This window comes from Notamacropus eugenii, chromosome 1 (assembly GCF_028372415.1).
Source record: "Notamacropus eugenii isolate mMacEug1 chromosome 1, mMacEug1.pri_v2, whole genome shotgun sequence".
Classification (NCBI taxonomy): Eukaryota; Metazoa; Chordata; class Mammalia; order Diprotodontia; family Macropodidae; genus Notamacropus; species Notamacropus eugenii.
In genome coordinates, this window is record NC_092872.1 from 185,800,869 (window position 1) to 185,814,262 (window position 13,394).

The window sequence follows — 13,394 nt, forward strand, 5'->3', positions numbered from 1 at the left end:
CTAGCTAGCTCTATCCAAGCCGTCACTAGGGCAATTCACATTCAGAAATTTTACTCTGAAATGCTATTATGGCATGGAGGAACCCATAGCAAAACCATGCATTCTCATAGGCTATGCCAAAGAATTACAAACTCTGACAGGTTCTATTAAGATAGAAAGGTTCTGAGTATATTCCCAGAGATGAACTGTATTTTCTTTTCAAAAGCCAGCCTAAATAAATCCAGAGAAACTCATTACTGATATGCTGTCCACTAGGTGATGAGTTGATTGGCTATAGCAATTCATCAAACAGGAAAAATTGCAAAAGGCTCTCAGTCTTGTATGGTCCCCTTCTGCTTCTACAGTAATCACGCCAATCCCAACTTGATATTTTTGAATAAGCTATTAAAGTAGAAAATTAGGAAAGAGAGCAAGGAGCCAAATTTGACATGGACTCTCTTTATTTTCCAGAAAGGTTCATCACATGTTAAAATAACCAACAGACTGAGGAGGCCAAATGAGTCAACAAACCATCTTAATCAGGGTGAACAAGACCTTCTTGCCAAGCACAGATACGGCAGACAAGAGAACAGCTAGTTCATAATATAAACTCATGTGAAAAATTACAGGAAGAAGGATGCAGAGAATCTATGAATAATACTGCCTAAAAACAGTGAGAAGCAGACAGGGAAAAAAGAGGTTTTATAAAGTTTTGTGCAAGATATGATTAAGCCAGATTTTCTTCATAGAAATGAAAAAACAAATGATACAAAATATACATCAAAATTTCTATGAAATTGTTTTTCTCCCTTGATATTTGACAGTGAAACCACCAAATATGGGCTTAAATATGGTCCAAAGTGCTATATAAGAAAGTAGAAATGATTTTTTTAAGAAGAGATGAAAAGAGTTTTTGGATATGATCATATTTATATCCTGAGAAAATATATGGTAGTGGTGACACACTTTTGAGCATGTTAAAGGATCAATTCTTATGATATCTGAAAGTTGTTAAGATGCCAAACAACTAGAAAAAACCCTCAGATGTTATTACTACACAAACAAGGAGATCTAGAGGATATCAATAAATACTGATTTATATGACTCCTTTTCCATTGCTGCAAAATCTTTATGAAAACAATTTATACATGCATCAATGATATCCTTGGAAGTGACAGGCTTTCACAAATGATATTTTATAGAAAACCGTGTCTTTACAGTCATATGATGAACTGAAAAATGCAAAGAATACAAAATTCTCCTGTATATTGTTTGCTGATTGTTTAAAAAAAATTTATCTTAGTAAGACAAAAATGAGGACTGAAAGACTCTCCTCCAACAAAGTACCTCCTATACATATAGTAAAATCATATAAGATTTTTTGATAGCTGTTATGATAGTTTTCCTTGATAGTCCTTTAGTTTTTAATATATAATTTTATATGATAGCATTATAAACATATATAATACTGAAGTGTTACTATATATATCACATATTTCCTATAACAATATATCATTTTATAATGATTGCATAATGCTGTTAATATCAAGAGAAGTCCAATGCAAGAAGTCATAAAATATCCAAAGGTGTTTGCCACTTTATGAAGGATATCCAGTGTGCTATCCAAAGGAAGTAGTATTCTGATAGCAAGAGGGGTCCTAAAGATGTTCCTCTTAGTGCATGACATTGTCAGAATGGCCTCAAATCCCAAAACATTATAAGGTCTAGTGAATGGGATCTACACTCACTTGAAATGTTACAGTCAAGCTATTAGGTATTGGGGCATAGTGGAGAGAGTGCTTGACTTGGATTTAGGAAGACTTACGTTCAAATTTTAACCACAGGTTTTTGGAGCTGTGTGACCTTGTACAAGTCACTTAACCTTTCTCGGTTTCAATTTCCTCTCTGTAAAATGGGTATATATTAAGGTACTGTAGTACTTTATAATGTACTTGTCACTCTCAAACAAGATATACGTTTAAAATGTTTTGTCAATTTTTAAGCACTACAACCATTTCAGCTATCATCATCATCGTCATTATCTAACAGGAAAACCCAAACAGATAAAGATTCCTTATTGTCCTAACTAAAAAGGCAATTAGATGAACATTGTTACAGTTCGTTAGAACATATACAGTGTCCCAAAACTCTTAGTGCAATTTTAAGCTTTGATAACATCAGAAATATATATACTAGAAACTTATAAAAGAGTCCCAACATTTGAAAGGTTAGTTGTGTATATTTCTTAAAATTTATGTTTCTTGTTAAAATTGAACATAACCACCATCTTGTACTCTAGTACATTTTGAACCTCTCTAAAATTTTGATTGTCTGCTGTTCAGTAACTAAAATGATTTTATTTGTAATCCTAATTTCAAATCACCCAAATAGTGTATTTTGATGCTTACACAAAAGTATAAATGTGACCCCCCTGCCAAGAAAAAAGTATAATGAAGATAGATCAGATAACCAAAATGGCCAAGCAAAAGGACCTACTCTTCTAATTCGTCAAGATGAAAAACATCATCAAAAAACTGCCACACATGCAATGTATAATGCCAGGGTATCCTGTCTTCTTAAAATTTTAAATTACTTATTCAAAATTCACAAAAAATAAATATGATAAATTAAATAATTCAATTTTCAACATTTTTGAAAGTTCATATGTAGGATATATACTTCTGAAGTCTTTAAAGAATTAAAACTGCACTAAGACTTTGGGGACATGCTGTCTCAGATCGATGCTATAGATACTGAATGGATTAAGCCCAGGACCTTATAAGAGAAAGAGAAGAAATGAGACGGATTTTGAGATTATGGCATTTTCAATATCTCTAAGAATTTTCATCAAAACCTCACCAACATATTTTTTAAGTTTGCTATCTCCTTAAATGTCATTTAACTTCTGAGAGCTCTAGACAGCTTTCTAAGAGTAAAATTATGTTGCAGAAAAGGTACACCTACATGTGTAAGATATTTCTGCATTGGGAGTACCCTATATCAAGAAAATCCCAGATCTTGTCCATTTTCCCAATCCTTTAATGATGTTGTATTTTTAGAATCACTGATTACCACAATTCCGAGGATTCAAGATTATATATCAATCAAAAGGCAATGATATGATAAATAAGCTAAATATATGAAGTGATTTATAAATCAAGTGCCATAAAGTATATTATAAAAAATAGGCAGGAATGGAAAAAGGGAATGAGGCATAAGAGGCTGTAAGTGCATGTCATTCGTGTCCATGAAATGTCAAGAGATCTATAGCAAAATCTCTAATACATTTAGCAGACCTTTAATGGAAAATTTACAGAACACTATAGATAAGAGTTATTAGGATGAGAAAGTACTGAGAGGCTTCTATCTTCATCAGTTTATGGAGATCCATTGACATACTGAAGTTCATTTTGCACCATTTCCCTCTAGATCTGTTAATGTTGATGATATGCTGAGTTTCTACAATTTGTACTCATTTCTCAGAATTCCTCAGTAAATATATCCACTGTTTATTAAACAAGAGCCCTGAAGAGTAGTCAATTTGCTATAAAACCTTCTCATTGGTTGCTTAGCATTTTCTGTAGAGAGATGCATGTTATCCCTATGGAAATACATAGAAAAAAGTTCCTCTATATATACTCTGAATAGCATTCTTAACTCATTTAGAGATGGCTCTTGGGATGATCGCAAAGCTAATATTAGGAAAAGAGCCACCCCTGGAGAAGGCTCTATTGGGTTATTGAAATGAGTATTCACTACTTAAATTGTACTTTAGTTGATTTCTTAATTTAAGCTTTTATACTTAATTTAAGCTTTTATACTATGTCCAACTTCTTCTCCTTCTGGTTCAGAAAGAAGAGGAAACGAATATTTCACTAGATGAAAATATGTGTAAATTTGTCTGTGGGTTTATATGTATAGATTGCCATAATTCTAGATTTTTAGAAGATTTAGGATGGTACAAAGGAAAGTTTGCTGGATTTCAAGTTTGACGATCTGGGTTCCAGTCCTGGTTCTTGGGCTTACTAGCTGTATAAATTTGACCAAGCCACTTAACCTTCCTGGACCTTCATTTTCTCAGTAATACAATGAAGAGTTTGCACTCTATGGCCTCAAAAATCCCTTCCAACTTAAAGTTATGATCCTATGATCGACGGGGGAGGAGAGCTGAATAAAGATATATCCCTATACATCTTAGCATATACAAATGTCATATTGATCAGACTAACAGTGATCTCATTTTATTCACTGTCAATACTTATTTAGGTCACCTGTGCATCTTTTCTGATGAGGAACTAAGTTACCCGCCTCCCCTCAGTAGGAGACCTGAGGTAATAATTCATTTTAAATTCAGTTGCACAGTATTACTGGTACCACAGGTACAATGCTAAATAATATTCTTGACACAGCATGGGCCCAGGCACAACTGGGGTCCAGGGATATATTGAAATTAGAAAAGACAGTATCTTCTCCTTCCACTACTCCTTTTTTAAACAGGCCTTTTTTTGGTTACAAGCATTAGCAGGTAGAAATAGAGCAGTGAGGCCTTTTCTGAAAGAAACTAGTTTTAGGTCTCTGTGCTAACTAGTGATCACTTGATTTGAAGTACCCAGTATTTGGCCAGCAAGAAATCAATCACTGATCAATAGGACATTCTAGCTCTTGCTCCAGTCTGACAGCCCTTGTGTGCTAAAATGATGACTCTAGGGTCGATGGCAGGTGTTTTATCAAGGGCTGAGCTCACTCATAAATCCTCATTCCCCAGGGCATTCTATACTGCCAATTCTATGAGTGAAAATCTTGGAAAAGGAGCATAAAATTAATAACTTCCCATAAACAATTGGCCTAATTCCTCTTGGGTTAGGACTTGCCATAGGATATCCCAAGATACTGAACATAAGGGAAAATACTGTAGAGTCTGATGAGGGGCCCTCAATGTCTTGTGAGTGGATATAAATGCAGGGCCACATAGCATACTAGTTTCTGGACATACCTTACTTTGAAATATAGAAAGTTACTGAAAACTTATAAGTTAAATTGCTATAAATTGAATCTACAAGGATTTTTTGCAAAAAAATAAACATTTTTGGTAAAAAAAATTGTTTAAACATTTGGGAAGAGTTTTTTATTTAAAGAGCATGTTGGCTAAGACCTTGTATAAAATAAAGAATCATTTTATGAAGAGACTAACCCCTTCTAATTTTTCCTCAGGGCGAGGTACACCTGATTTAATCTGACTTAATCTGGCTTTCTTCTAAACTAGTTTCTATAGTGCTGGTCACACCTGAACAGTTTAATGTAGGAAGCAACAATCTAGAAACTCAGTCACAGTTTTTCACTGAACATCACATCTCAGATTCAGAAAGGAACTCAGAGTCTATCTTGTTCAACCTGTACTTGAACAAGAATTTTTCTCTTTAACACTCCCAACAATTAATCTTTAAGTCTTATCTTTCCAGCATATGTTTGAAAACCGGTAATGAGAAGAAACCCATTGTCTTCAGAACAAATCTTTTTCTCCTTGTGCATTCTTTTCTCTGAAGGCTGGACTGGCCCCAAACTTTGAAGCTTAAATGAACATGAGAACATGTGCAAAACAGGCAGTGCTGTTGGTTAGATCATGCACACTGTAAAACTCAAATGTTACTTCTCCCATTATTTATTTATTTTTACATGACCCAGATAGTGTTACTAGTTGCATGTCCATTGAAAATTTGATTATCTAATACTGCTTCATGGTTTTACTTCCCACCTCATAACTCTCTGCTTAGCAACTCATACCTTAGGCATCTGATCTCTAGCTCTATGTGATGGGCTTGGGACTTCTGGTTTCCTCTGTGACAAATGCCTCCCTGACTAATGACGTTCTTTTCTTCCTAACTCAAGAAGCCTCAGCCTGTGCCATAGGGCATCACCAGGCTGACTCAGGGAGGTACATATTTCTAATTAGCTATGTGACCTTGAGGAAATCACCAGGTCTTTCTATTTTTTGTTGATAGGGCAAATAGGGATAAGCTCACCTCTTCTACCTACTTCTTAGGACTAAGGGAAGGATAAAATGTGGCAGAAGAGATTAAGTGATAGCATCAGATCTATGCAAAGAATTATTTATTACTATGATTACTCAAAGAGCACATCACACTCCTTTATATGCAACTGGGATCTGACAATTGTCAGATGAAAGTTGCACTATAAATGCAAAGCATTGCTACATTATTAAAAGGGACAAAGTCAGAGAAATTACACTATGCTGAAGCAAATCTTCAAACACCCTTTGATCAGAAGCCTGGCTTCCAGACGCTGGCTGAACACAGCAAAGGTCAACTTCTCAAGGGCATTCCATTAGCCTACTCACCCAGTACTGTTGAGGTAACTCTGTCCCAGGCTACAATCCTTCGAGAGGGAGGATGGATTGAACCAGAATGCTGGCAAGCACTGGCCATTGCTGTGCCGCTCATAGCCATAGTCACTGTAAGGCAAAGAGCACATGGAAATCCTTTTAGACACAACCAAAGATGTTTGCTTTTATTAAGACAGTTGACAAAATTAATTATTCACCGATCACCTTCCATTTGCTCATTTGTTCATTCAACAAATTTGTAGCAACTATGTGGAAAGCCTGAGGGGCTAGGAAGAGGCACACGCACACACACACACACACACACACACACACAAATATGCATACTATAAATAAATAAATATACAAATATATACATATCTATATCTACCTCTATCTCTCTGTCTCTATCCTGTCTATAATTGTATCCCTGCCTTTAAGAATTAGATCAGAGTTCATCCAATCTAAGACAGAATGGAAATATGAACCTCTTCAACAATATCCCTTCACTAAAAAATGGTCATTCAGTTCCTGTTTCAAAGACCTCCTATAAGAGGGAGGCTCAAGTGGCTTTCAGTTCCACTTTGGAACAGTTCTAATTGAATAAAAAAGCAAAGCATTTTCCCCGTTATGTTGAGATGAAATCTATTTCTCTGTCAATTTTACCCATTGGTTCTAGGTTGTAGTCCTCGGGTCCAAAAGAAATAAATCTAATCCCTTTCTCCACATGATAGAAATGCTTAATGTTTCTGGGCTTAATAGCCCACGTCCTTCAGTCTGATTTAGTCTGATTCTTTATAGCTTGATTTTAAGCTCTCTTTGTCATCCACATCACTATCTTTAGAATACATTCTAGGTTATCTGTTAGGGAATATGAGATGTATATACCAAAATAATTTTAAGAGTAGGGTGCATTAAATTCCACAGGAAGTACCTACTACACTGGGAGTTCTGGTAGGGGAGAGAGAACTTCTGATTTGGGTAGTAGCAAAGCAGAAAAGGAGGATTAGTGGTCCACATGGCAACCACTGGAGCCAGACTTTGAGTCAACATTGAGAAACTGTTTTTTGTTTTTCATAATAGAATGTAAGTTCTTTATGGACAGTCTGTTTCATTTCAGTCTTTGCATCCCCCAGTGCCTCTCATAATTTGACATCTTAGTAAATGTTTATTGATAGAGAAATTTATTGATTAAATAGGAAAGTTGAGGCAGGGACGAAGGACAAATTTTAAGCATTGGGGATGTTCTGAACAAAGGCAAGGAGTTCTATGGTATGTTCTTTAGAGCAGTTAAAAATATGACCTGAAGGAATTATATTTGATTGTTTTTAATTGAATTATTATTGGATTGAAATACGCAGCGGGCTATTGAAGAAATAAAAACCATGGCCTGTGAGCTGCAGGAATTTATAATCCCTTTGCAATGACTAGGTACAAAACATACAAATATACAAAACATACAAACAAAACATAAAACATACAAAAACATACAAAAACATTTTCTTATCTAACATCTCCTATTTTTCTGTGATTTGCACAGATGATCATGGAAAAATTAGAAGAGACTTTAGAAGTCATGTAGTTCAATCCTTACCTGAGGCATAACTATATCATTTTTAAAAAATCACCTAGTTATTGTTTGGAGATATGCAGCATGAGGAAGTTCATTATCTGCCCAGGTAGGTTATTCCACTTTGGGATTACTTTAATTGTTAAAAAATTTTGTTTAGTCTTGTTTTCTTTATATTGAGCTGAAGTCAGTGATACATTCTCTGCTCTCAATTTTAGAATCTCAGCATGTCCCAGAATTCAAGAGAGATTCAGAAGCCATCTAATTCAATCCATAAATGAACAAAGAGTCATCCAAGAAAGAATCATCCATCCTTGGCTTGAAGATGTCCAATCATCCAGTGCTTATCACAGTGCTGACACATAGTAGGACCTTAACAAATGTTTATTGATTGTTTATTAAGGGGCAAACCTTTGGGGCTAGGCCATTCCTCTTTTGGATTGATTAATTATTAGGAAATTTTCCCTTACATTGACACTAAAACTGTCACTATGCAACCTCTGCACCTTGTGCCTAGTTCTATCCTCTGCAAATATGGAAAACAAGTCCAATTCTTCTTGCACATGATAAACCTTTAAATATCTGGAGATCATAATGAATACTCCTCTAGGCTAACTAGCCCCAGTTTATTCAACTGATTCTTATATGCAGTTAGTCTTCATGACACTTTTAATTCTGTACACCTTCCTCTTGGGATAATCTTCAGCTTGTCAGTAATCTTCCTGAAATATGGTCACCATTAATTAAAATACCTCTCCAGATACATTCAATACAGTAGGACCAATACCTCTTATGTTCTGAAAGCCATGTCTCTCATTGTACCTAAAGATCATATTTTTTAATTAGCATATTGTACTGCTACTTCATATTGATCTTACAGTTCATTCAGATTTTCTGTAGATTATGTGTTACTGTGGTCTATGGTTTATTCACTACTGTGTTATTTGTCCTACTGATGTCCCCTGGAAGGAAATAAGAATGACCAGATATCCAAACTGATATGATCAAAATTAGAGGATAGACATTAAATTTCAAAGTAGGTGGTTTTAGGACAAGGAAAAGAAATCCCTTACTCAAGAAAAATTGTTGAGTAAAGCAATAGAACTCATTGTACCTACAATAAAGTGAAAGTTTGAATAGACTCAAGGACTATAATATATTAAAGGCAGCCTGACAAGCATTCATTGTGTTAACGCAACAAAGATGGGAATATGGCTGAATGGAACAGGAAAGGAACATTTCCTGTTGTAGGCTATTCACTCTTTAATTCATTCATTCAACAATCATGTCTTAAAAACTTTCTTTTTGCCAGGCTTTATGTTGGGGATGCCAAGATAAAAAATCAAAGGTTCCAGCCCTCAAGAAACTTACAGTTTATTGGGGGGGTGGGGGTGATATTTCTCCAGATAAATCAATTCCAAATATACCTAAAGTAATTTCAGGGAGCACTAGCAATTTGGGGACCTAACTGCTTTTGTGGGAGTTGGGCATAGAGTAAAGATATAAATGACACTGTGGATTCTAAGAGACTGAAAGGTGGGGGGTTATGGGTGGGTATGCTCAGCATGGGAGAGAGGGCCAACCTATGCAAAGGCATATATATGGGAAACGAAATGTCTAATACAAGTAAGAACAAATATGCCAGTTTATCTAGAATATAGAGCATGAAGGGCAATCATGTGGAATAAGCTTAGAAAAGCAGGATATGGCCAAATTGTGAAGGATTTTTCATGCTAAACAGTGGTTGCACATTTTTTTTCTAGAAGCCATATACGTCAATAAAAATTTATTAAGCTTCTCCTAGGTGCCAGGCACTGGGGATACAAAAAAGAGTTAACAGACAGTCCCTAGCCTCAAAAATTTCACAGTCAAGTGGGGGAGATAACAAGGAAACAAATATGTGCAAATAATCCACTGGCAGACTACCAGCACATTATTGCAATAGTGTAGGCAGAAGTTGATAAAAGCCTGAACTACAGTGGTGGCAGTGTCAGAGGAGAAAAGGGGGCATTTTTCAGAGATGTTACAAAGGTGAAATCAATAGGCCTTGGGCACAGATTGGATATGGGGTTGAGAGATAGTAAGGAACTGAGGTGTGAGCCCAGTGGAATGGGAGGAGGGAATTGTCCTTACCAGTAATAGGGAAAGGAATGTGATGAGTGTGTAAGTGTGTGTGTGTGTATGTGTGTGTGTGTGTGTGTGTGTGTGTGTGTGTGTGGTGGGAGGGATGCTTAGGGGGATAACATTTCATATAGGTTGCATTTAATAAGCTGTCTACTGGACATTCACTTGGAGATGCTGAAAGGCAGTTGGAGATGTGAGTTTGGAGGTCAGAAGAGAGGTTAGGGCAGGATAGGTAACTCTGACAATCATATGATGATTAATCTCAATGGATTTGATGAGATTACCAAGTGAAATAGCATATCTGGGGAAGAGAAGAAGGCCCAGGACAGAACCCTGTGGGATACCTATGGTTAGGGGATGTGATCTGTATGAGGATCCAGTAAAGGAAACTGAAAAAGAGTGATTTCATAGATAAGAGAAGAACCAAGAAAGAATGGTGTCCTGAAAACCCACAAAGAAGACAGTATCAAGGAGGAGAAGGTAATCGGTAATGTCAAAGGCTACAAAGAGGTACAGGGAAATGAGAATTGAGAACAGGCTAACGGATTTGGAAATTAGGAGATCATTGCTAACTATGGAGAGAGCTCCATAGCGAGCCACTGCAGGTCCTTGAGGAGAATGGTAGGGTCAGACTTAGGCTCTAGAAATATAAATGTGGCAGCCATAGAGAGAACAATTTTGAGAAGTGAGCCATGAAAAAAATGTGTTTCTCTGTACCAGAGGTAATAATTCAGTATAATTAAGTATCAAGGAAAAAAATGCATGTAGCTAATACCTTTATAACCAGCCATCACAATTTTGTTGAAAATGTGGGAGCATAAGGAAGGAGAGAAAAGGCAGGGACATTGTTTTGATTAGATAAATCGGCATTCATGAACTACATTCAGCAGGTGCCTTCCTTCGTTCCTTCACGTGTGTGTGTGTGTGTGTGTGTGTGTGTGTGTGTGTGTGTGTGTTATTTTGTTTTGTTTTTAGTGCTTTGTTGCTAAGCCTTTATCCTGGAAAGGCAGATGGGAAGGCATTTACCATGTTTGTCCCAACTAACTTTACAAATGTCCATTCCTGCTTTGAGAAAATTCCAGAGATTTCATAACAGATACCAATGGATAATCAGTGGCTAACCATTTGTATCACCTCTTGACCGACACAATTTTCTGAGACCATTCTTCCCCCAAAATCTTGCTCATGTCCTAGAGACCAAATTGCACGTTACATAAGAAGGTTTGGAGTATATTTTGACCTTCTTGAAGTTGACGCTATTGAGACTATGATGTCTCATAAAATATTCTTTGGTGGTGCCAACAGAGATAGAATCCTCGTCAAGACCAAAAGACTGAACTAAGAGGGTAAGTCTCTCATTCTTGTGAGAGCCAAGTTTTTCCTGCTGCACACAAACCAATTCTGGTGTTCTTAGGAGCGACCAAATTACCTTCACCAAATAGAGTCCTTTAGGGCCTACAAATAGGTTACATGTATGCAATTTCCAAGGACACCCAGGATATGGACTTAGCAGTTCAGGTGAAAGCGTAAGATCATAAGATTTACTGTGGTTTTAGACTTTCAGGAACAGTTTCCTCATTTTCCTCAGGTTGAGAGATTAAGCAAATTGCCTTTGGTTTCAAGGCTGTAAATAAAAGAGCTGAGATCACTGAGAAGGCATTTGAGCCTCTGCCATGGAAAGTGTGGTTCCGTCCAACAACCTCAGCGTGGGGCTGGCAGAAGAAACATTACTAGCAACATCTTCTCGTTGCTCTTCCAAGACATCTGCATCAAAATAGCTAGCTGAGCCAGGGCTGTTTGTATTCACACCATATGCTTCAAAGTCATAGAAGAAAACTGAAAAGGTTTCAGGAGGGTTTGGATACCTCCCCGAGGAAACATCCTATGCCAAGTACCACTGTCTCCCTACCCAGGTTTCCTCATATAAGCAGTCCATCGATGGGGATGACTGTACTTTTCTCTCCTAGACTCCTCTGCAAGGAGGTTTCAGAATGCCTATTGCCTCTGAAAACCTGGGAAGGGATGACCTACAATCAAATATGCTTCTTGGCTTTAGAAGGATAAGCCCAGGGCACAACAAATTGCTGCCTGCAATTTGGCCTTCACAGTAGAGGTACAATCACTGTGCATTACCATGATTTGGCTCATTGGTGTGGCAAAGAATCTGCTCAACCTGGAACACTACGAGGAGTGGTATGTGGAGGTTAGGGGAGAGGGAGGTACAAGTTCTGCTGAAAAAGCAAATGCCAGGCATCTGATATTTGGAATTCTGCATGGACCAGCTGGAGTAAATAGCAAATTTCAGACAATAAGAGCAAGAAGACTGTAAAATAGACTCACTGATTCCAAGAACCCTAGAACTAGTACAACTGCCTATAGAAGCCCCTGTGTTTCTTACAAGTGTTTATTTTTACAAATGCTTGTAAATAATAGGCAAGGTCATGCCAGGTGCAATCAGGAGAGGAGAGATGACCTTTCATTTCATGGCAGTAGAACACAGAACCACAAAGACTCAGAAGATTGGAAGGTACCCAAGGAAGTGATTTAAGCCAGCCTTCCAAAACATTTTTTTTTTCAATCATTCAGTTAGGATAACCCTATCTGTTGGGAAAATTACTATACAGTTCCCCTACCTATGCATTCACTCTCATCTCACTAAGCTAGAACATAAAAGAAAGGCTGGCTGCAGGTGAATTCAGGAGTTGGTGCATAAGTTATCATTCTGAAGAGATTGTAGTAGAATGAGGGAGAAAAGACAAGAATAGAAAGACAGAGGGAGGGAAGGCAGGAAAAAAGGAGAGAGCAACAGGGAGAGAGATGGAGATGACTGCAACAATTACAATTGTTTTAGAGCCTGCTGAAAACTTTGTCTTCCTTTAGTCTCTGAAAGGAAAAAAAATCCTCTCAGAAGCTGAAAAGGATATGAGGTAACTAGAAGGGAATGATCACCAGCTTCATCGTGCAGAGTAAAAATGTTCTTAACAAAGAATCATGTTCTTTTGGGTTTGGTTCGGGGGAAGAGCTCATGGATGAATTGAACTTTTTACTCCCTTGAATCCTTGCATGGGATGGGTACTTTTAGGAATAAATATGAAGAGACAACAAGTACATACATGCATAATTTAAAGAAGAGATTTAAGTCATTCCTATGCAGGCATGAACCTTTCCCTCATGATATATACGGGAAAAAACATAACTGGAATAAACAAACAAATAAACAAGAAAACCAAAAACAAACCCAAAACATAAGCTGGTCATGTCAAAGACCTCTAAATTCATTAATATATGAAATTCCTCTGATAGTCCAGTGGAAATCTGCCTATGCTTTCTGACATTAGAGAGTTTCCTGAGGCTTGAAAAGGAGTTCACTGTGGTCTCATACTT

General features: G+C 36.9%; 1 protein-coding gene across 4 annotated transcripts in view; it reads right to left on the bottom strand.

The window, feature by feature from the left end:
- SORCS1 (sortilin related VPS10 domain containing receptor 1) overlaps window positions 1-13,394 on the bottom strand; it is a 750,254-nt gene that overhangs the window by 113,808 nt on the left and 623,052 nt on the right. For all 4 annotated transcript variants that reach the window (XM_072621765.1, XM_072621775.1, XM_072621754.1 and 1 more), the window contains exon 17: window positions 6,335-6,448. In XM_072621765.1, the coding sequence (XP_072477866.1) occupies window positions 6,335-6,448 (114 nt within the window). The remainder of the gene's footprint in view (window positions 1-6,334; window positions 6,449-13,394) is intronic.